Source organism: Denticeps clupeoides, chromosome 3 (assembly GCF_900700375.1).
Source record: "Denticeps clupeoides chromosome 3, fDenClu1.1, whole genome shotgun sequence".
In the NCBI taxonomy this organism is placed as follows: Eukaryota; Metazoa; Chordata; class Actinopteri; order Clupeiformes; family Denticipitidae; genus Denticeps; species Denticeps clupeoides.
The window spans coordinates 21,774,568-21,799,999 of NC_041709.1; the positions used below are offsets into that span (position 1 = coordinate 21,774,568).

Below are 25,432 nucleotides of genomic sequence, written 5' to 3' on the forward strand. Positions count from 1 at the left end.
AAGGGCTATAATAGAAAACTCAATTTCGGGAAAAGGGGGAATTGGAGACGGGAAAAGGAAAGGCTCTCACTCACATGGGCAAACACCACACACCCAGGTCTCTTGCCCACTGCTAAGAGCATGACCAGAACCTGAAAAGACACAAATCATATAGAATTTATCTCACAAAGTTCCACCAACTCAGACACTAGAACTACTTTACAAGGAAATACAAGCGGTTCTGCACAAACGGCGTCTCCCTTCGTTCTTTCTTAGTTCATACATTTACATTTACATTTACAGCATTTATCAGATCCCCTTATCCAGAGCGACTTACAATCAGTAGTTACAGGGACAGTCCCCCTGGAGCAACTTAGGGTTAAGTGTCTTGCTCAGGGACACAATGGTAGTAAGTGGGATTTGAACCTGGGTCTTCTGGTTCATAGGCGAGTGTGTTACCCACTAGGCTACTACCACCCTCAATACTGGAACCCGGAGCAATGATGCAGGCAAGCCTAAATACTAAGGTGCGGGGATTTAAGGGGGCGTGGCCTGCAATCAGGGAACCCCCGTCAGGTGTGTCCGGTCGTTATGTGACAACTATCAAGATTGTTCTTTTGTGTACATCCCATTCATCAATGCTGAATTGGAATTTACATTTGCAGTGTACAACTATGGAAGCGGATCCATAATCAGAAGGTTTCCGGTTCGAATCCCGATCCGCCAAGGTGCCACTGAGGTGCCGCTGAGCAAAGCACCGTCCCCACACGCTGCTCCCCGGGCGCCTGTCATGGCTGCCCACTGCTCACCAAGGGTGATGATTAAAAGCAGAGGATTTTGACGTGTCACCGTGTGCTGTGCTGCAGTGTTTCATAATGAAAATCACTTCACTTTAGGATCAAAACTAAAATGGACATTATTACATCATGTTGCAAAGTTGCACACTCATGCTAATTTACAGATGTTTTTTTCCATAACTTTCATTGATTATTTTGTATGTTGTCCATACAAAACATAACTCATTCAAATACAAGTGTGACTCTCCTCTGATTCATAAGGGCATGAATTCATAAAGTCTGCCATAATCATAACAGGGTGTGAAGCACTTCATATCCTTCACTTACTGGTTCTTATGTCGACAAGTGGTCAGATAAGAAAATAGGACGTAGCAGGCCCAAGAGGAGGTCAACAGCCTTCTTCTGACCTCAGTATAGAAGGTGCTGTGTTGTCCTGGTAACGTACAGACCTCAGACGCGCGTTGCAAGCGACTGCAGTGAACCGTATTTGGCCACTAGGGGGAGCTTTTGTCTTTATTTAGGACCGAAAGCAGTGTCATTGTAATAAATATACCTATTCAAAACAGCTTAACGATGTAAATAAATGAATTTAGAAAGCACGGGGGGGGAAGTACGTGGAGGAATCCATGCATGTAAATTCACATTTATTTGAGCTTAAATTATGTCTTTGAATACAATGCATACCTTCATAAATACATAACAGTCGGTCAAAATGCCTTCTCAGCTACACATCGCAGAACTTTATTAAATTAAGCTATTTTAAAAAGAATGAAACTTTGACACTTGTATTTATTTGGAGAGCGATATAGCTGCGATGAGGAGTTTTCGACGTCGCCCAGGAACCGGGGCATCTCATACGACGGATAAGATAAGTCCCTAAACCTAAGGTCGGTAATAACTGGCCGTTCCGTCCCCCGAGCTCTCAGCCCATTGGCTTCTCGGCCCTATAATAAAGGTCCGCTGCTTTTATTACCCCCTCCCTCCCTAACCCAGAGAGAGAGAGAGAGAGAGTCTGCCTCCCCTGCCCCCTCGTCCTTCCTCTTATTTCCTATGTCCATCTCTCTCTTGACGTTCAAGTTCGCCGGAACGTCACGTCCGCACGTGAACTTGCGACGCTCCGGTCGCTCTGGTCGCCTCCACCGGGAGCCATGAAGCGCGTCGCGCTGCACGCACCGTGCGCGCCTCCCCGGTTATGACCTGACGTTATTCTTATCTTTTTTTTCTTTCTTTCTTTTCTTTCTCGTCTGGGAGTCCAATGCGTCGGTGGTGAAGACTGAAGACGTTCGCCTCCGCGCTCGCTTCCGAAGACTCGGATTTCCCAATGTGAAGCCAAGCTGAAGCCGCCACTGGCCATCATGTCTCGCCGCAAGCAGGGCAAGCCCCAGCACTTAAGCACACGGGACTTTTCGCGTAAGTTGGGTGGGTCCGGAACTTTCGCCGATACGCAGGCGAGTGTGAATGGAGTGATGATTGTTGCGCTGCGAACTTGCGCTTCTTGCGCGCGTTTCAAGTGCCGCGAAGTTTTTTATGTTTTCCACTAAAGTGAAAAATTATGTACTGTACATATAACCAAATTCAGGGTTACTCCGAACGTGATTACAACCTGCCTTCTTTACTCCTGCTGGGTCCTTGGTCTAATTAATTGTTTTTTGGTCCTTAAATGTAAGATTTGTATGTCATTTCTTTTCCAGTCTGGTCAGAATGCTTTCATCTCGGCACAATGAACGTCGGAAACTGTGAAATGCTGAGCGTACTATAACAGTGTTTTTTGTTTATTTATTTTTGTATTATTATTATTTGACCGGTCATTGCAGTACCACCTTCTCCACTAGGGGGACCCTTTAGCGGATGACAGACTGTAAACTGTGAACTTGAACTTGATCTAACCTGCCTTAAGCCCCCTGCGTGCGTTGGGATTTTTGCTTTAAACGTAGTGTTTGTTTACGTCCTGTAATCTTTGTGATTCGGGGCATCTTCTGTTATATCCAACTCTTTTCCGTGCGGTATAACACACCTTGGCCCATGTTGCCTAGTCAGTGGCCTATTGTGCCAGTTCTGTAAAGGACCTGATGCCACACGACCTAGCTTAGGGGTAGCCCGTCGGCATCCGCGAGAATTCCCGGTCACCGCAACATCCCAGTTTGGGCGCAGATGTCATTGTGACTGCTGCTCGCGCTCTGTCACCGTACCGCTGGGAGCTACCCCACATACTAACCTCTGTTCAGAAGATTTAACTAAATGGGCTCCAATCATCTTGAACTCAAATTAAAATCTATTTTTTGATTCCCGGAGGTGTTGAGTTCATTAAAGTGTGAGATTGGCTGTGTGATAAAGAGGGTCAAGCTACTTAACTGACACAGTGAATAACATTTGTTCTGATACAATTGTTAAAGTTCTTTCTTTCTTTATTTCTATCCCAGAATACATTTCATTAAACACTGAATCTCTTTCAGTGTTTAGTTAGATGGACATATAGATAGATAATTAAAGAGAAAGGAAGAATTTTTGAAGAAAGGCACCAAAAATCGTATTGTCTCTTGGTCTTGCAGCACCCGAGCCCGTGTTGGCTGATGTCCCAGAGGACCAACGTGATCACACCCGGCTACTCCAGTCCACGCCCAAAGGCGACCAGGACCTCCTCACATGTGGCCAGTGCCACACCAGGTTCCCTCTGGCAGACATCCTGGTGTTCATAGACCACAAGCGGAGGCAGTGCCACGGCAGTGTCTGCCGAGGCAAGGACGCAGACGGGCCGCCGTCACCCTCTCCCTTGAGGCTCCCACCGCGCCGTGGGTGCCAGCCTGTCGAGGTGGCTGTGCAGGTCACTCCCCATGACCAGGATAACTTACCCATGTCCTCACCGGGAATATGCCCAAAACAGGAGAACGTGACAGGTAATGTGGAGTACGTTGCCGTTGCTGTGTTTTTTTTTTTTTTTTTTTTTTTTATGAGAGAGCCTGTCGCAAAGTTGTGAATCTCTCTCGCCCCTCTACAAACTCCCCCATTAGCCCCACAACCCACCTCTCCTTCGAAAGGAAAAGTAGAGCGTTGGACGGATTGCTTGGCCTCCTCAGACTACTTTATGTGGCTTTGACAGATGTAGCTGGATCGCTGCACGGCTTTTTTGGCGATGGCCACGTCCATCCTCCGTAAATGCATGTTTTCGAATTCTCACTTTCATGTGGAAATAAGACGCGGGACTAATTATTTTCAGCTGCTGGCATGGAGGCATTTATTTAAAGCGCCTCCGCACCGCTAATTGTTACTGTTTCACCTCATTTTCTTAATTGATAGGAGCTTCCCGCAGTGGCTTCCTTGTTCAGACACAGCTAGTTTGTGTAAACACCCAGAGCGCAGAGCCTTAAATTCAGCAGCAAAGCAGCTTTGCTATTTTATGTGTTCAGCGTTGATGGCTGGCGCCCATTTCCTCAGGCTGGCCAATTAGAACCCGAGCTGCATTTCCGTATCTAATGTGCAATGCAGTTTCGGATGGCATTTTCGAAAACTGTCACGCCGGACCATCGGCTCTTTGCATTTCTTTCCTGTGTGCAGCTTCTTTGAAAGTTGATGCAGCTGGAGCAGAGGTCTGGAAAGTGTTATCCTTCCACACTCCACATTAATGAAGTTTTCCTTACTTATGGGATTCCTTTTTTTCTGGTAAAGTGATTGTCGCTGTGATGAACAGCACACAGTGACACAACGAAATGTGTCCTCCGCACCCTTTGTTGAGCAGTGGGCAGCCATGACAGGCGCCCGGGGATCAGTGCTTGGGGACGGTGCTTTGCTCAGTGGCACCTTGGCGGAAGCCTTCCGATTTCGGGTCCGCTTACCTGCTGGGCCACCACTGTCCCACCTTTCATAAGTAAAACCATTGCTTGGAAGGCCCAATTTCCTCTCACTATTCATTCTCATTCTGTATTCATTCTGCATGTGTGACCCTGAATTGCACTACTTTTCTGACGTAGCAGAACACAACACTTCAGGAGTGTATCTATAGTTTCAGAGTAGTAAAATACTATTGTGATCTCAGGAAGACAGTGTTGATTTTTTTATGAGCTTTAAAGAAAAGAAGTTGACAAAAGAAAAACTCACCAGCACTTGCATCAGAATATATATGTGTGTGTGTGTGTGTGTGTGCGTCTGCATTGTTGGTGTAGTTACAGTCACCTTATGGAATTAATTCGCAAATACACAAGCACAATGTGCACGCAAAGTCTGAAAGTACAGCATTGGAGCAGATGTCGATCCCAACAGATGGAATCCTGTGATGCCCGTAGTAAATGGTGAATCCGTTGGAGGCTGGAGCAGGCTCGGCAATTTGCATGATAAACAATTTAAGATATGCATACTGGGGGACAGCCGATACCCCCCCCCCTTTCACACACAGTGAATGCCCGGGCTATAACTGCAATCACATTTAACTCCCCCCACCTACACACGCCACCCCAAACGCACCCATGCCTCGTCTCGCCCTCGCCCCTCAATATTCTTGATTGTCTCACACGAGTCCGTTTTCCAAGCGGCAGACCAGCATTCTGTCCCAAATGTCCTCACTTTTATTTTTTATGACACCGATCAGAACTGCCGACGTTTGCCCGTCGTCAGTTTTAACCTAACTGTAAGCCGAACTGGGGGTGGAGTGGTAAATTACTCGTAATGCGAGGGCTCCCCGCCGCCCTCTCTCCTGAAACAAAGGTGTCGTACGTTCGGCCTGCGCTGGCACCATGCCACATTTCCCCCATGCAGCGTGGCCCCGGGGTCCCTCCCCCACCCGGGTGGGTGCGTGCTGTGTGTAGGAGTGATGCGCGGCGCTGCTGAACGTGTGTGTGTGTGTATTCTTTTTGTTTGTGTTGTACAGTGGCTGGGCCAGGTTTGTACGGGACCGGTTTTCTGACCATGGAGATGAAGAGCCGTGGACGGATGTGTTCATCTTGTGTTTGTCAGACGCATGCAGATGTGCAAACACAGAATCGCTTGTGTGTGTGTGTGTGTGTGTGTGTGTGCGTGTGTGTTTGCCGAGGCTCAGGCGTACAGATGTACACGAAAAGCTCTTTGACTTGGCAGCCTTCGCCCGATGTCTCCCAACCTCTGATGATGGCGCAGAGCGGCTGGTACAGTTATGTGCACGCGGTAGAGCATCGTGTTTTTGTCGTGGGATATGCCACGTGATGCGCCGATGCAACCTGGCAAGAGAACATGATCTTGGTTGAGCGTTGAGCCGCAGAAGCACCGTGCCAACGGTTAGCTTAGCATAAATTTGTCTGTAGATGCTGTAAGTTTCTTCTCTTTCTGCTACCTCAACTGTACAGGTTCTTCAACTCTATAAAAAACTCCCTTGAATGTTTTTATGCAGTTTCAGTTTGTTTCAAAAAAGTTAAATGTGTTAACTCACAAATGTAAGTATTTTTTCTGCTAGTGTCCTTAAAGCTAATGTCAATCAATAACATGGCTTCTGATTGGTCCATGTTTTCATTGATTTTAATCCAACCAATTGTGAGCAATAGCTTCTCGTTTAATTAACTGAGTGATTATGTGGTTTCTCATCATCAATAAATACATGAATTAATAAAGTTTGTCTCAATAGCCCCAAAAGACAACAAATCAGACGAGGGAGGTTTCAGGGTGTCGTATGAGTCGGGAAAAGGAATGCTCGCCAGGAACTGGCTCGTTGTGTCGTGAGGAGCACACCATGCACCTCCGTCTCAGGTTGACACAGGTCAAAGGCCAACTCTCCGTCCTCCTCTTCACTGGAGAGGGGCTGTCACTCACCCTGACTCGCCATTGCCTGGCTGAAGGCTTAGGCTGTTTTTTTGTCCTTCTTTTTAGGGGACAAAAAGGGATTGGCATTAATGAGTCACAAAGACACATTTTCTTTTAGACTATGTTCAAGAATATTTGCAATATTTTTTTGATGGGCCTGGAGCTGACCTGAATTTCACTCAGATTTTCAAGGGGCGGCTAAGGCTGAGGGCTGTTTGCTGACTCCCCTCCTGGCGATAAGGAAAAGGAATATTCATTCCAATCCTTGTTGACCACCTCAGGCTAGCTGCAACTCATGGTACGCTTCATTATCAGGGTGGCCTCAGAAGCTATTGCTGCACTTTGTAAATGTGCAAAATGTCTGTGTGGATGTGAGTGTGCTTGGAGGCCTTGTGTCAATTTTGATTATGCATATGTTGATTTGAATTATACGCACAAGGCTATGCATGTCCGCACTTGTGTTCTTGAAAATGTACATGAATGTGTCTACATGCATGAAGGCGGCTTGTCGATGATGGTCCGCAGCTGTTCTTACTTATGCGGAGAGATGGGGAAACGCCTATTTCAAACACACACATGTACACAGAACCTCATCCGTCCGTACAAACCGTTTTACCAGCCGTGCCCCTGGCCACTGTAGTAAAACATGGGCTGCGTTCCGAAATATGTGCTATGCCCTTTATAGCTCACACCTTGCCGGTGTTTCGCTGTAGCCTTTTACTCACAGTAGACAAATAGCCCAGGAGGTGTCGTAAAGAATAAAAGATCACATTTTTAAATATTTAAGTGTTTATTATGTTAGTAATAATAAGGACTGTTCTCATCGGAATGCAGTTCAATGACGTGCTCCAGTTGTTGATGAGGACAATTAAAAAGAGATGTAGACGTTTGAAGAGGCTTGTTTAAATCCATTTTGAAAATATAAGAATGTTTAAAATAGGACCGTGCTCAACCGCACTCAGCTTGAAGTCAGACGATGTTCCTTAGATTGCTAATAAATCATTGGAAGGTCATGATCTTTTTGCTAATAATTGCCTTTCAGTTTTTTTGTTGATCTGAGACCTGGTGTTTATGGGGAGATATTGGAGACTTTTATCTGCATTAACATGCTTGTGTGCGTACGCACATATAACTTCTACTCTGAATCTCACTGATAATATGGCCAAGCTCATTTGAATTTGAAGCAGTCCTTTAATCTTCAAAGCCCTGATTGCTTTATGAATATGCATGGAGTGGGCAGACGGCAGCTCATTAGCTAGTTGTAAATTCTAATGACCATTAGGGTCCCTCTCGGTAACTGCCAATTGTTTTGCATTTTTGATTGGCCCATTAGCATGTGTATTCTGAACATGTTGCTGCTGGCCACCGGACCTCGAAAGCGAGAAAAGAGGTGTCAGAGAGAAAGAGAGCGGGGGGGGGTTCTAATACAGAAAGGAAGACATATTAAATATACACACACACACACAAGAAACAATAAGGGACCCCAGTGTGCTGATCGCAGGCCATGCAAGATCAATGACTCTGAGCTGGTTGCAATTGACTCAGTAGTACACGATGGCCGCCGTAATGGCTTATTTAACATTGTGAAATGGGCAGAGAAAGTCTAGAGGCCAGTGGGAGATGTGCGGATGTAGTGCTGATGGGTGTGTGAGTGTGCATGTGCTAATGATCTGGTGCTAAGGATTGTGTGAGTGTGACTCCTCACCCTCCTGCAGCCCCTTTTCCATTTTCCCGTGTTCACATGTTGGTCCTTATGGCTTTTGAACCTTCAAATTCATATTATAGTGTTAAGGCTACATTTACTGTCCCGACTTTTGTTGAATTCTTACCTCACTGCCGCTATTGCTTATAAATTTGAATGGCCAAACCCATTCTGAAACATGGCCCACAACCGGTGGGGTATGTGTGTGTATCCAGGGGGCAGAGGAAACTGCTGGGGGAGGGTGGGTGTGCCAACAGCACAAAAGGGGATTGTGAGTCCAGCCTTAGCACTGTGGCCAAAGTTGGTCCGTCCAGACAGCATGATAGATGGCTTTGTCAAAGGGGCTCGGGGTGGGTCCCGAACTTTAGCTACGTTGTTTATCTTAAATAAAGGAGGGAAGAAGATGCGGGTATTATCCGACTTTCACACAGGCCTGGACCCCTAATAGACAAAGAGTGAGCGAGAGGAGAAAGAGGAGGGTATGTACGTACGCTTTTGTGATGAGCCACATTGAGCAGAAAATTCATTATTGGTGATTTTATTTTGCGAAATATGAACTATGAACTATGAGACGGGGAAATTGCAATGTCGGTGTCCTCTTTAGAAATTTGCCGGAGCCTGCGTGCCTGAAAGGGTCAGGTAGAAGTCGTTTGCAGCAGGCCGTTTGGGACCGAGAGAAAGGAACGCTGGCCACTACGGGGTTAACGCGGGGTCATGGGGAGGTAGGTTTGTGATTGGAGGAGGGGCCGCCCTGATGGTGGTTGTGCATTAACAGATGAACTTGGCTGAGCTCCAGGCCTCTTATATCGGAGGAGAAGCACACGCGCGCACACACACCGAAACGCAGACATGCACACATCACTCACACCCCCACACTGTGCCCTAGTGCGCTGTATCAAGTGCCACGGGGCACGAGGGAGAAAACGGGCAGTCACGTGCCAGTTCAGCCCGACCCGGTCACCCAGCTCGGACACTTCCCCGAGGAAAGAAAGGAAGAAAACGAAAGGAAGAAAGCTCTCTTCTATATATATATAGTTCCTTATGATCTGCGTAGAGGTGTGTGTGTGTGAACACTGGCTAAATTCAATTTATCTGTCGCACCTAATATTTCAGCAGTGACATCATGTAAATAAACCAATCAAACCTGCTGCAACCTGGTTTATTTACCTGACGTCAATGCTAAAATATTAGGTGCGACGGATTACTTCAAGTTTAGCCAGTGTTTACTTTTTACAGTGTACATGAGCGGTATTTTTTGATTCAGCCTTGTTGTTATACTATAGTTGTTATATATATGTGTGTGATCAGTAATGTCTCCAATCCCAAATACATACACCACATACACTCATTTGCTTAGGTATGTATGTCCAGACATTACGGATCACTATTTATTTGGGTACCAGGGACGCCGGGGAAGGGGTGTGTGAGAAGGTGTGTTCATATGACGGAGCAAAAGGAGAGGAGGCATCATTAGTCCTCCGTTGTCCAGTCTGTATTCAGGCAGACAAAGAAGGCAAGATTCACAGGACTCCGAAGGATTTTCCAATTCATGCATCTTACGTATTGGCTAAAAAATGGCCCTGAGTTTTATTTTGAAGCACTTTTTAAATCTTCCTTTCTGTCGTGTTTCTTCAACCAGGATACCCGGCAGTTGCCATTGTTGGTTAGAGCACTGATTGTAAGATCCATTGTGCATCTGTTATTGTCCAATTTGTGCATTAAAAGTTGACCCACGCTTCATCACATAGCGTCCACACAATCCACACCATGGTGTAAGTTTCTGTTTTCTAAAGCCTCCATTCTGGAACCTGGAACTATGTGGCCTACTCAGCAAAATTTCTCTTTTAGAGTTTTGTCACCTGGACGAACCCCTGAAGCAAATGAGAGTCTGGGGTTGATTCAATCAGTAAGATTTAATATTTGCCTCTGAAATAATTTGCATGCATACACAGCATAAAAAGACAATAGATAAGTGGCTTTGGTAAGTTCATTGTGAGATTTAGCTGCAACAGACCCCATTTTCCTTACGTGACCCGTAGGTCCCTGCCTTGGGTCAGGAAAACAGGTTCAAGGTCAGTCTTTACAGGCGCTTAGGAACTTTAAAATGACCTCGGTAATGTGGGGCGCATGGTCCGGCACCCTCGACCCACCTCCACCAGCGGCTTGACAGAAGAGGGTCCCTGGCCATGATGACTGCCAGTGTTTTCCATGACCTTGATGTCTGTTTACCTTTGAACCGCAGACGTAAACATGGGCTCCTTGCTCCCCGCCGCCAGGAAGCTGCTCTCATGGGTTTGATGTTTTTTTTTTAGCGATTTAGCATTTTAAGCAATTCTTCGCTTGCCCTTTATGTTTTCCACATTCTTTATACATTCATTTATTAATAATCTGTTGAAGATGATGACTTGAGTTGCTTAAGTCCAACATAATACTGCTGTTACAAAACACAGTGTATTAAAGCCTTAACTGACAGTAGTAGCGATTCTTCATATTCTATCAATATTTGTTTGTAATGTTTGTCATGAAAAAACAATGATGAGCCTGTAGTTTATTCAACCTACCTTACATTTACATTTACAGAATTTATCAGATACTCTTATCCAGAGCGACTTCAGTAGTTACAGGGACCGTCACCCCCTGGAGACACTACAATGGTAGTAAGTGGGATTTGAACCTGGGTCTTCTGGTTCATAGGCGAGTGTGTTACCCACTAGGCAACTAACAGGGTTTGTACACGGTGTGATGGCTGGAAAGTCGAGGTGCTGTGAGTGGGTCTTGGGAGGGACCACAACTTCCTAACTTTTTTTCTCTGCACTTCAGCACAGAGTTGAAAGCAAGTGAGCATGCAAGTGCTTCTGGATATTAAGTTCTTCCTTTTCCCAACTACAACTGCAAGGAAGCAAGTAGGCATTTCTTATCAGTGTTTATTTATTTATTGTATTATTTGCACCAGTATTGGCAGTTCAGATTACTATATTAGATTATTTTAGATTATTTGAAATTCAAGTTCATTTCTCTTTAGTCATACTTTGGTGCCCCAACTTGAAATTTTCCAAGCCGGCCTTGTGGTGGATTGTGTGTGATTTGAAGCAACAGAAGCGAGGCCTCGTGGGAGTCTGCAGGGCTCAGGACCTTTGCAAATACTTGGAAATGAGGATCTCTCGTAGACACCCCTCCTCCACCTCTTCCACCGTCTCTCCTCCTGTCATGTCATTATCTGGGGGTCGGCGCGGCCCCCCGTGCCCCTCTCGTGTTCTGTGAACCTCTGCCCTCCTGTCCGTCTGAGGGAACTATTTTCGACATCCAAGCGAGATCGGCTCCGAGGCAGACAAGGGAAGCTGGTCTCTGGTGAACAGTGGCTCCTATAGTAACGTTACCGCTGTGCCCCAGAGCATTGCGGCAACACTGCTACACTTCTTTCATCGCTGCCTCCTTTTTTGACATTAGTCATTTGACATTTTGTGATAATGTCATATTGCATTTCTTTGGATTGTGTAGTTCTTTCAGAGATATACAAACCCTGCAGGCTAAATAACAGTGACTTAATTATAGGACCCTCAGTCGGAGGGGTGAGGCTCCTATCTATGTCCCCCCAGACATCCGGTGTGGGGTACACGCCTGACCCCAGACCCTACTTCCTGCCTGCTCAGCCTATAGTCCATACAGCCATTATGTTGATAAGGCCCCCCCAGGTGACTGAAAGAAGGGTGACATAATGTGAATTTTTTAATTTGTCTGGAAGAGCAGGTGTCATGACTTTGTCCAGCATCTCGTGTGTGTGGGGAGGATTGTGGTTCACGCACACACACACATGTTTACACATGATCTGATATACATGATCTGTTTCTGCCTGATGGAAGGAGTCGCACACACGTCTCTCCCCAACTCAAACACCCTGAACTTCCCTCATGCCTCACGGTACCTTCATGCAAGCTGGGTCTCACCTCCCGGTTCTTCTTCTGGACACTCTTCCTTCCCTGGAGCTTCTTGCCACCTCTTACATCTTATTTATTTTTCTGGTCGGCGACCCTTGACCCCTGCCGGGCACGTATGTGTGCATTCCTGCCCACGCTTTGCCTGGAATGTCTGACTTTCTGGCCCTTTTCGCTAGAGGCCGGCGTGGACGGCGGCGGAGTCCTGCAGCTGCTGGAGAATAAATCCAGCTGTCACCGGAGGAACATTGCCTCCCTTCTCTCTGCCTCTCCTTCTCTATTTTAAACAGGGGAGCAGGGCAGAGGGGCATGTGGACATTTGCAAATAAGGAATTCTTTGTTGCCGCTGATTTAGTGCCTCCAGTGCGCATTTTGGAGTGGGTAAATTAGCTTAACACCCCCCACCTACCACACACACACACAGACACACACGCACCCTTATGCCACTGCAATCCAAGAAGGACCAAAGTGTTTGTTGTTGACAAATTAAAGCAAAGTCATAGTCTATACCCCCCCCACCTTCCAGCTCTCTCTTTCACCTATCACCTCCTTTAGGTTACTTTCAACGCGCCTCGCGTTTCCAGAACATTCCTATACATAACGTGAGCTGATCTATGGGCTATGATCTGTCCAACATGTGTATTATGCATAAAAAGAAAAAAAATCCCATTTAGGGATGCTGACCTATAAGACATTGGGAGGATATGTGGTGAGAACATAACAGGTAATACTTGGTGTGAGATATTGGCCCATTTACTTCGTTTTAGTAAAGATTTATTACTTGCAGCTGGGTGTGCAAACCCCCCCTGTTTTGGATGTTATACTTATTCATGTCTACACAATCTTCTTTTTTTTCTGTAAAGCAATAGACATGGGCCAGATTTCACCCGAGAATTCCACCATTTTGTTGGAAGTAAATATTGTCTCATACACAAATCAGAAGACTCGATAACCTCTTTGTTAAATCCCAAGCAGCATAGGGACACAGAAAACAGGTACGGCGTAGGGGAGGGGGGTTGGGGTTGGGGTTGAGCGTGGCCTGCCACCGCGGGGTGTACGGCCCATCCATCTTTTTATTGATGGTAAATGTTACATTTCGGTAACAACGGCCCTCCACCTCAACTACTCACACACACACACACACACACACACACCAACAGCAGTGCATTTAAAATGAGTTGAGGAGAAGGCCCAACAGGCAGGATTTAACCCCTGGACAGGGGTTTTTGGGATGTCAGCTGGTGCAGGGGTCACAGACAGCCTTTGAATGCTCACCTGGACTGCAGAGGTTGCTGCGTTTATGTGTGTATCGTCAGATGCACTGGGTTTGGCTATATTTACAGTGGAGTAGGACTGGTTACTCGATCATTACAATTGTCATTGCCATTTCCATCTGATTTTGGATGTGGCTGTGACCAGTGTCTTATTGTAATGTGAACAGAAATCATCTTCCTTTTCCTGTATTGTGATGTTCCCTTGAAGAAGTAACGCAGTTACCTAATTCTAACAAAAAAATAAAATGCTAAGAAACCAGTCTGGTGTATCTTTGATAACATCGTCTCGTTTTTGTGATTTTGCTGAAGCTTTGTTAAAGCTGGACATTAAAAGAGGTCCTTTAAAGTCCACCCAAACCCTCCCAGCCCCGCAGGGGTGGTGCGGTAACATAGCAGCTGGGGAGCCTTTAACGTTGACCCTGTGGTTTCTGCTTGGTCCGGGAACATTGGCTCTTTTTGTGTTTAGGCCCAGTCATGGAGCTCTGCCTGAGGGGGCCTCCTGAATGAGCTCGCTTCAGAGGCCCATCATCACATGGTCCTTCCTCAGGCCAGGGTCGCCCACTCTGAGGAAGGGTGGGGTGGAGGGTGGTTTTGAACCACAACAGGCTGCTTGCAATAACCTTTATCAGGCGGTGTCTAAATGTTAGGACACAGTTTGTGTTCAGAGTGACCAGGGGCAGTGGCTGATGTTTGTTGCTGAGGTTATATATTTTTATCAACCATTTTAACACCCTCCCACTCACCTCACCTTTTTTTCTCTTAGCGTGAATAAATCCCTTCTGCAGAGGACCACAGGTTTTCTTTCCCAGATTACAGGCAACATTTAATGGCTCATTTGTTGAACATAAGCCACATTTTCCAGGGATTTATGACCAACTTTCAACTTTCTCAAAATTGAATGAATTAGTGAAAGTCGATGTTTAATACATGCCGTAACAGAAACAAGGAAAAGATCTTCAATTGTGAGGGCAGCCACAGGACAGTAATGTAGCAGGAATAGTAAAAAGCATTTGTATTGATGTTTGGAGCGTATGAATCTGTTTGTGATTCGGTTTGGAACTGGGAGAGGGATGCAAACTCTCTGCAGATAGCAGACAGTGTTTGTCCAGCCTGGGCCTCGTCACACACATGTCGGTCTGGAGATGACCGGTTCCCAGAGCCCCTCCAGCTGCTCTGTATGACCCAGACTAGCCTTCTTTTCCTCCACCCATCCCCCCACCACCCCATCCTCTCCTCTGTCTGCCTCCTTCGGTCTTTAAGGTTGCTACAGTGACTGCTGAGCGGTTGGTACTGCCGAAAAGTCTCACACAGACACCACTGGCACTTGCCTAACTGGGACCTAACTTGTATGTGTTTTATATTTAGCAAAGTGTTATTAAACATAAAATGATTTGCAGAATGCCAATATGTGTGTGTGTGTGTGTGTGTGTGTGTGTGTGTGTGTGTGTGTGAGAGAGAGGGAGAGAGAGAGAGAGAGAGAGAGAGAGCCTTCCTACAGTGTGTGACATACTGCCAGTGGGTGCTCCTCGCTGTGCTCCACTCCAATCTGAAAATCATTGTATTACCAGATATAAATGGAGGTCAGATATGTAGGCCAGATAAATGCCAAAGTGGAGTGCAATTATGTTTAAGCAAATTGTATGTAATTGTAGCTCCATACCTTGCTGTGTGCCACAAAGAGCCTTAAATGAATGTGTTTTGACAGTTTTTTTTTATTCCATGCTGCCTTAGCCCACATCTTTTTTTTAACTTTTTTTATATAAAGTACGGACAGAGCTAGCATATGCGCTGCTTTGTTAGAAGACGGTAAGGTGGTTGCCCTGATTAGGATCTGCATTGGGGGATAGGATCTGCTTTGCTGGTGGTTGTAGGTCAAAGGGCCTTCTTGAGCCACCTTAGGTATATGAGACCAGATCTGATAATCCCGAGCAACACATCCAGTCCACAGATATTAAATAGTATGCATCTACTACGTTTCTACTATTCCTTTGTTAATGGCATCCATATGTTATGCACTTACTTTAAAGAATTTCAGATTTGCCAGTTAAAGTTGTACAGATAAATAGTTGCGTTTTCCTCACAGTTAAACTGGACTAGACAGGCATTATTGTAGACAGACTGTTGTGTGCATGTATGCTATCGGCTGATGTTCGGGTAGGCTGAATACCAGTAGTGTAGATACCAGCTGACTTCTTCTAAACGTATTAGGGTCACACGCTTGGCTCTTTGTCACTTTTCACGGAGGAAAGCAGTAATAAGTGTGAAAGTCTGATTATTGTCAACAAGCCTGAATTAATTGCCTTTGCCTGAGGATAGCCAGCCCTAGTCACCTCAAACCGGTCTTTAACCGAGCCAAAGTTATTCTTCTCTCTCTCTCTCTCTTTCTAATATTTTCAGTCAATGGCCAAGTTTTTCAGGACCTAACTTTTTTCCCCAGCCAGTCGGATCACTCTCACTTTAGCCCCCTTTTTTCCCCTTACTTACTTTTTAGAATCAAAACCATGTTCGGCAGTTTTGTCAGTGGGACAAGTGTTTGGCCTTTGTCTGTGGTCAGTGGCTTGGCGCGCCACAAAGAGTCTGGCCTGGGACAAAGACTGTGTGTATGTGTGTGTCTTGTGTGCCTGAAAGACAAAGAGCAAGAGTGAAAGTGAGTGTGTGAATGTGTAAGTGTGAGAGTGCAAGCCCTGGCCAGCTGGGACTCAGGACGCTGGGGGAATACTGATGGAGCAGGGCAGACTCTAGGGGGGGAAAGATGAGCACCACATTTCCTCCATTACCCAGCCTCCATCCGCTTCTCTCAGGTCTCTCTCCCATTAGTATCACAATACAGTAATCATGGGAAATGTAGGACAGAAGGCCAGGGTCAAGGTCAGGGTTAGAGATATGCCTGGGGGGCTTCTGTAGATGGGGTTAGCAGTCCAGTCTGGACTGCGCTGTCTCCTTTGGGCTGTCTGTAGTTGGGTGTTTTAGTAAGGCAGCACTCTTGGGAAATCAAATGTATTCCATCAGAGAGAAAAAAAAAACACCATTTTATTTCTTCTTGCATGGCTACTTTAAAGTCTTCACATTTTGCGTCTGATCCACCTTAAAAGCTTGGTCCATTCTGTCCATTTGTGTCTCAAGGACGCGGTTGATGCCAATCAATAAGTCCTCTGCTCAGTCAAGGCTATTTACTGTTTTACCCAAGATGGTGGTTTGAAAAAGCTGTAGGGTTGTGGTGCAGATCAGAGGAGCAACAAATGTAATCAAACGAATCGGTCTGAGACTTATATCGGCAGCTTGATGTAGCATTGAACACTTTGCAGCCACAATCATGCTTGAGTTGTGCGATTCTTTTAGAAGATTGTCTAAAATGACTGCCATGTGTGCGTTCCTCTTTTTGTTATTTGCTGGTGTCATAAAATCATTTGTATAGAGGGCAATATGGATGAAATATAGATCAAAGCTTTGAAAGAAACAAATGATCTAAATGAAAAAAGTGTATTTGACTTTTATATATATATTTTGCGAAACATTTGTAAAATGTATGGCTATGAGAGTGGTGAGCTTTTTGTCTGCAGATTTATAATAAAGTGCTTCATACTATAATCCACACAGTATGTTGTAAATGTAATTGGTAGGGAAAGGGGAAGAAACAGCAAGTGTCCTTTTTTATGATGGAAAAAACCTCCATGGCAGGTCAAATCCCACACAGGCAGCAGCAATTAACTGTAATTTTTGCAGATTGTAATGATCCATAATTTGCCAACCCCGCAAAATCTCCTATGCAGTTTAAAAAAAAAGAAGAAGAAAGAGGCTTTGATTGGGTGCATATTTTTTTGCCTTTATTTTGAGGCTGTAGAGGTGGCAAAGGAATGCATCGGTAATCTTTTCAGTGGCTTCATCACACTCTTTCATACTCATTGCTTCCTGTTTGCTAATTACTTCATCAGCAATAAGCTAATTACAAGTTCTAATCTGAGGGTTGCAATGCATTGTATTTAATGTGCCAATGTTTTCTAGCTGGTGTATTATTTTTCATTAGGCTTTTACTATGCTATGAAATACGCTCCTGACTCAATGTATTTCAATCCCATTTATCTTATGTTATATGATATTAAAAACAGTATTTGTCTGATTATATTTGGCATATAGTGATCTTCCAAAGCTGTCAAGTGCCAATAATACAGAGTTGATTTTATTAATTGAGCTTAACATTTTTCATGCCAAATGATTTATGGGCTTAAATCACAGGGACTGCCAAGTGACTGCATTAAATATAGAGATGACCTTTAAAAGTGCTTATTAAGGATATAATGTACAGCTTAACTTGAAAGGTAAAAATATAAAATTTGCTGAGGCAGTAGACTGACCTTTCTTCTCCCTCTCTTTACTCTCTCTCTCCCTGACCTGCAGTGAAAGAAGAACCCAGCTGTTACACTTGCACAACCTGTAAGCAGCCGTTCAGCAGTGCCTGGTTCCTGCTCCAGCATGCCCAGAACACGCACGGCTTCCGCATCTACCTGGAGAGCGAGCCTGGAAGCCCCCTCACCCCACGAGTGGCTTCGGCGCCCGGGATGGGCGGGGACTGCGCTTCGCAGCCCCCGCTCCATGCAGCCCACTTGGCTGACGGCAGCCCGTATGGCTTAATGCGCCTTCCCAGCTCTGGGTCGGCCGGAAGGGACTTGGCATCTGCACCCAGGGAGGGACGGTATCCCAGAACCCCTCCTCTGTTCAGCCCACCCCCAAGGCACCACTTGAGCCCTGATGACCTGGCATTGGCCCCACACCACCCAAGCGCCTTTGACAGGGTGATGCGCCTCAACTCCGTGCCACTGGACTCGCCGTCCATGGACTTCTCTCGAAGGTTGAGGGAGCTGGCTGGACAGTCCGCAGGCTCGTCCCCTCCCCTGTCCCCCGGTCGACCCAGTCCGATGCAAAGGCTGCTGCAGCCGTTTCAGACCACCACCGCTAACCAGTCACCCTCAGGTGCTCGATCCACACCGAGTTCTCAACCACCGACTACGCCTCATAAGGCCAAGTCCTGTGAGTTTTGCGGGAAGACCTTCAAGTTTCAAAGCAACCTCATTGTTCATCGCCGCAGTCACACGGGGGAGAAGCCGTACAAGTGTCACCTGTGTAACCACGCCTGCACTCAAGCTAGCAAGTTGAAGAGGCACATGAAGACCCACCGGCACAAGCCCTCTTCGGTCACCTCCAAGTCTGATGACGGCCTGTCAACAGCCAGCTCGCCAGAACCTGGCACAAGTGACTTGCTGGGAAGCGCCACCAGTGCTCTTAAGTCCGTGGTGGCCAAGTTTAAGAATGAGAACAATGGGATGATCCCTGAAAATGGTGAGGAGGAGGAGGAGGAGGAGGAGGATGAAGAAGAGGAGGAGGATGACGATGAGGAAGAAGAAGGTGAAGAGGAAGAAGATGACGATGAGGAGGAAGGAGAAGAAGAGGACGAGATGGAAAACGGAGCTGCGGGCAGGAACGACTATCACTTTAGTCTGAGTCTTGAGAGTGCACGTCACCACGAGAACAGCAGGGAACGGCACCACAGGAGCAAAGGTGGTGAGCAGCAATTGAAAGACACCCTCAACCTCAGCTTCCATAAAAAAACTGGCCACAACTCCACCTGTGAAGCTGGCGATGAGGATTCCGCTCTTGAGTCCGATCGGGCTGATGAGGGCTGTGAGACCACAATGAATGGGACGCTGCCCAGTGAACATTTCCCCGCTGAAGGCTTGTCTAGAAAGCTGCTCGTCGGCAGCCCGGACTCCCTCAGCCCCTTGTCCAAGCGCATCAAGGTGGAGAAGGACCTGGACTCCCCGATTTCCACCATCCCCAACACGGAGAATGTCTACTCCCAGTGGCTGGCAGGCTATGCCGCCTCCCGGCAACTCAAGGAACCTTCTTCCTTCCTCAGCTTTGCGGACTCTCGACAATCGCCTTTCACTTCCGCGTCGGAACACTCCTCAGAGAACGGGAGCTTGCGCTTCTCCACACCCCCTGGTGATCTGGACGGGGGGACGGCGTCGGGCCGAAGTGGCGCGGGGAGCAGGGCCAGCACCCCTCAGCACCACGTCACTGGACGGCCGAGTTCCAAGGACGGCAATCGCCGAAGTGACACCTGTGAGTTCTGTGGCAAAGTGTTCAAGAACTGCAGCAACCTCACCGTGCACCGACGGAGTCACACGGGGGAACGGCCGTACAAATGCGAACTGTGCAGCTACGCTTGTGCCCAGAGCAGCAAGCTCACTCGTCACATGAAGACACATGGCCAGACAGGGAAGGACGTCTACAAGTGCGAAATCTGCCACATGCCCTTCAGCGTCTACAGCACGCTGGAGAAGCACATGAAGAAGTGGCATGGGGACCGGCCTTTGAACAATGAGATCAAAACTGAGTAACGTGTGAACCCGTCGAGTCTTGTTGAATGGGGCCTGGAGCACATATTTTACGTCCACTTTTGAAAGCCAAGCATGATGGATTTGGGGGCACTAATATGATGCTGACAAAAACTTTAAGCCTCCCTAAATGTGCAATAATTTACATATTTTGTACTTTTGTTAAACATGGATGGCATGCTTGATGTGATAGATCTATTGGTTAGCTGTAGTCATTATTGATGGTGGTACTTTTATTTTGTAAAACCAGAAAATGCCATGCTGCAGAAATACTGTTAAACATATCATGTACAGTTTTGTGCTTAAACAAGGCAGATAGCTGTCTATCACCTATGTCCATACTCAGAGGAAAAAAGATATTCAAACTGTCTTAGTCAACAACAACAAAAAAAACGTCTGTAAAATATTCATGGGATTTGCCTGCTACATAAGGATATGTGTAAAGTAGGGGTCAAATTTGTTGTTAAAAAAAAAAAAGAGTGCCTTGGGTATGTATGTACATGACATTTAGTTATTTGATAAGATCAACTGTTTACTGAGTGTAGGAATACTCAACACAAAAGGGTCTTGCATCAAGCACCTGATGGACATAGTCTATTGACATATCACAGAACAACCAGTTAAATGAAACTTTTCTGCTAAAATGTGAGGTTCCATTTTTTTTTTTTTTGGCAGTTATCCGATAACTATGTGTTATACCATTTTAACCAAGACCCCTGAAGGTGACCCTTGAACCCAAGGGCATAGTTCTGACAGACCTGACTGATGAGGAAAAAAAACTTTAGAGGCTGAAGAGGAGAAGGCGAGAAAGGCATTGAGATTTTTGGAGGGTCTAGCTCTAATATTTTTTAGCCCACTGGCCCTCATACTTGTTTTTAAGATGACATTTTAACTACCTTTGCCCTTTATAGTGTTTTAGGTATATAAATTAATTAGTTCTATCCTTGCATATTTACATTTTTTTTTAGGATACGTACCCCTGTTCCTTTGAGAAGAAGCACTTAGGGCAACAATTGTCTTTTCACATTGACTACCTGAAATTTTTACAACCTTACCACACTAACGCGTCAGCTCACTTGGTGATGTTGAGAATAGCACTTGTCACTCTGCCTTGAATTCTGTATCTGTCTCTCTAATCGGAGGTACAGATGGTTGAGTATAAACAGCAATGGCTCTTTTTTCAGGTTAAACTCATGCACTGTTTTTGCCCTGTTTACAGACAAAAACGTCCCTCAACTTAACATTTTATTGCATCTTCATTGCTCCAGTTAAAAATACAGTAATGAAAAGTAAAAAGTAATAAGCTGAATGGATATTCCTGACTTTGAAAAAGGAGTTGTGCCAATGCAGGAGTATGGACAACCCTGCCGCTCAGAAAATAACATCTTTGTGTGTAATTTTTTTTTTCCACAAGAAAATATTTTTGATTTGTTGAGATTATTTTGTCAGTCTTTTTTGCTCCATATCTTGGTGGTGGTGAGGACTTTATCATTATGTGTAGTTAAAATGTGGGAATGGTGTTTTTTTCTTTCCTTGGCTACACAATTCTTCAGGTTGCATTGTGGAGAGATTAATGATAATAGAGACTTGAAGATGAGTGAGGGCATGCCTGTGTCAGTCTCTAATCTGATATAATTGCTGTCTTGCCATTTCCTTGTCTCTATTTTTTATGGGGGTGGGGGGGACTTTAAATAAATGTTCACGTAGTGTAGGCATGACAATATTGACATAGAGCCTTGTATTTTTAATTGTTGCTTGTTCTCATCAAGGTACGCAACTACCTTTTTCATTAGTCATAAAGCCCAACATGCTGCCGTGGTATATTTTCTTAGTGTGGCAGGATAATACAGTGTGAATAATTTTATTTCAAATAAATATGTTTATTAAAAATAGATGTGTGGCATTTAGTGGATCGGAAGGCTATATAATGGTCTGTTCAAACAATCTTAAAAAATAGCCACAGTTCTCAAAAAAACAATTAAAGTAAAAAAAAAAAAAAGTTAAAAACAGGTGGTTGTACATATACTTTTTTCCCTGCTGTTCTACATGCAGTAAAATTGGATGTTGGGTTCTGTGTAGTGTATGTTTTGTTGTTACTTCTTGTCTACACCTGAAATACATTCCAGTTGTCTTATACAAACAGTCATATGCAATGAATCAGAAGTCAATAAATACATTAAAACACTTTGTTTTTAAAGGAAGATTTTTGCAGATTGTTTTCTATGGTCAGATTCAAAATGAATGGTGCTCTTTTTTCAGGTCTTGGGTACATCCATATGCAAAGCATATTAAAATGAGAAAAATAGGATGAAACTTTGTTTGAGGTGATTTTTTTTTTCTTCTTTCTACGAGAAGGCTCATCCTGAACATTATTTGTGAGCTTGACTTCTCGCACTGGAATTCTTATTTATTAATGTTCAACCATGAGCTCATGTAAACTTGACTTCATTATTATTTGATAATATGTTTGTGTGTCTGAATGACCATTAAGCTCATTTGCTGGTTTTTGTTGCAGTGTTCACACATGCCATTGGTTTTACTGTTTTACTTTTTATCTGTATATTTTATTCCTCAGCCAGTTTGTCCTGAAAAACGTTCAATAAAAAAAGTCACAAAGATTTATTTTGGATTCTATTACATTTTTTAAATAACATTTTTTATTTATTTTTTTATTTTATTAAAACCTTCACTAATGATCAAGATCTAAATGCACAATGTGCATATGAGAAGGCCAGGTGTGTAAACTGGCAGACGAAAAGGTGGAAGTTGACTGCCTTATCTATTGAGTCTCCAGACTGGCCTAGTTATTTACACGTCTGCAAGTGCTTGTTTCTATTCATTTGATCTTTCTCTTTCTTTTCTTTGCCTTCTACTTCCGGGGACAGACAATAACGTGAATTCATGAGTTATCATTCTCCTCGTCCAAGAGCGGGATGTTTGCTGAACGAGGGAGAGATTAAAGTCCAGTGAAAGAAAAGCGCTCCCGCCTTCTTTTTTTTTTTTTTTAAGTGTTGACAGTTGAGATAAAGCCGTGTAAATCAGAGGATGGGCTCGGCAGAGGTGAAAACACCAGGGGGGTTGGTTTCGACCAGTTGCAGTCCCTGTTCACATCTCTTGCAAGTTCAATGTCATTATGGTGACAATGACAGCCCACACAGAGCCCAAACCCCTAAACAAATCAAGCACAGCCTGCATAGTTTTCCCATAGACGGGTCTGCAACCCTCGACCCCAAGTCGCCTTCTCTTACCAAACCCATACCAATATGGTTTTCAGAGCTCCTGAAAGGGGTCTGTCGGGTGCAGACAAAAGGATTCCTTTCATAGCAGACCTAACAAACCCGAGTTTCAAATCAGTGATTGAACTGGAGTTTGATTGGTTAAAACGTATAGTGCGTTCCAGCCAGGCCCGTTGATCGGATGAGAGAAGTCGTAAGATTGACACTAGCTTTTCACAAGTCTTTCACAATGCCAAATAATTAGTAAGCCAAGCATATATGGCTCAGAAGAGTTATAAAAGGTGTGATCGATGGCACGCCACAGCCAGTCACAGCATAGCACCCTTTTACGTTTTTGACTTACTTCTTAGGCGACATGGAGTTGTGTGTTCGAGACATAAACATGCTAGCCGAAAGGTTCCTGCTCATTCGCATCCAAGACAGTAGTCACTAATACGCCATGCCCTACCTCTATTTCTCTCTTGCAACAATTCTGTTTTGACTTGTTTCTCTGTTTAAAGTCTAAAGGGTTTCACGTGTGTAATAGAGGAGAATGGAGGTTAAGTCCTAAGTAGTCTGAGTGTAGCTAATCCTCAGTGAATATCTTCTGTCTGGATCAGCCACTCTCTTTCTCTCTCCCTCGCTCTCCCTCAGGGCATCTGAAGAGAGTCTGAAGAGAAGCAAGAAGGACAGAAGAGAGGAAGGGAGCAGGCTGCCCAGGCTTCTCAAAGCCCTTCAGAGACCCACTCAGCAGGGACAGCTGACAGGTTTAGACCCCACATCGGTCCTGGGATAGAGGAAAGGTTGTCCTTGTGTGCATGTACCGGGAAGGTGATGGCAGAGCTCTGTCCACGCAGGGGTTTTAGGGGATTTAGTTGTGTCTAGTCGCGTCATGGTTTTATGTTAGAAGGGTGATTCCCATATCCTTCCAAGCAGACTGGTATGTAAATAGACGGTGATCCTGGGAAACAACATGCTCACATTCTTGACCCACATATCCTTTTGCTCTACAACCATTACTCTTGCATATACACAGTATATACACACATATCCATATACATGTGTGTCTGTGTGTGCATAGTTAAAATCAAGGACGAAAACTTGTCTGCACACTTGTGCTCGCACAGTATCGTTGGGGACCTGACCTCCCTCCTGCCCCCTTCTCCTTATGTGATGGCTAGTGGGGTCAGAGGTTGGTTTGTGGGGCTGAGTGGGGGGAGGGTTCCGAAGATTAAGTTTCACATGACTGAGCACCTTTGTTGAAGCGGCCCTGGCAGAAAGGAGAGGTATAGGAGGTCCGTCTGAAGAGGGGCCCGCTACCACACCAGCACTCACCATACCCACCACAATACCACCCTGCCCCCTTCCTGTCTCCCAGCGAGCCGCCATTCTCCCAGAGGCTATTTAAAACTACTCATTTCTTAATGACTTTGTTGTACCAATACGCAAAATGCAGACGCAAGAAGAAATTTGTACCCGGGTTGAGGCACTGCCTTGCTTTTTCAGCATTTTTTACAAACAGGTATATTTATAAAATATGGGCCACATAGTCTAACTTAAAGTTCATTTAAGATGTCAAATAATCCCCCTAATTTCTCTTTTCTAATTTTAATTTTTCTAGCAGCCTATTTAATCTAACTTTTAAGACGGCTAAATGCCAAGATGCCAAGAAAAAGAATACTAGTTACGTCACAAGCATGTCTAACATTAGGTAGGCCAGAGTAACCACCAAGAGAGAACGGAACAAATGTACATGTATGAATTGGAATGGTTGGAACATGGGTGTGGTTGCAGCCTTGCAGGACTTATTCTTTTAATCAGGTTTGAGCAACAGTGATGATATTCTGACTGCCCATGTACAATGGACCCATTGTCCTTCCTGAATGAAAGCGGCCATTTCTTTTCCAATATTTTTATACTGTCAGCATACATACGTTAACTGTTTACATGAAGCATTGTGAAGTCAAATAATTTGAATCATCGATTTTAAGTACATCCATATGAAAAAGTTAAGGACACCAATTTAAACATAAGTGATTGTCATTGTGATACTTCAGCACACAAAGAAATGTGTCCTCTGCTTTTACCCTATCACCTTAGTGAGTAGTGGGCAGCCATGAAAGGAGCAGTGTGTGGGGACTCTGCTATGCTCAGTGGCACCCTGGCGGTTCAGGATTCGAATGGCAACCTTCCGATTACGGGTCCGATGCCTTCCCCGCTAGGCTAATACTGCCCCTTAAGAAATATCAACTTACAAATTGCATCACATTGCATCATCTTCATCTCAACTGACTTACAGATACACTTATTTAACAAAATCCCACTAAGTCCCACTAAGCAGAAAAGTTGTGCCCTCGTTGCAATTACTTCCCCCCTTGACT

General features: G+C 45.0%; 1 protein-coding gene across 1 annotated transcript; it reads left to right on the plus strand.

Moving 5' to 3' along the window:
* Nucleotides 1-1,796: 1,796 nt before the first annotated feature.
* bcl11ab (BCL11 transcription factor A b) lies at nucleotides 1,797-21,835 on the plus strand. The gene is made up of 3 exons (XM_028973090.1): nucleotides 1,797-2,186; nucleotides 3,326-3,670; nucleotides 17,840-21,835. The coding sequence occupies exons 1-3, from the start codon at nucleotides 2,132-2,134 to the stop codon at nucleotides 19,837-19,839; spliced, it is 2,400 nt and encodes a 799-aa protein (XP_028828923.1). The 5' UTR covers nucleotides 1,797-2,131; the 3' UTR covers nucleotides 19,840-21,835.
* Nucleotides 21,836-25,432: the final 3,597 nt, after the last annotated feature.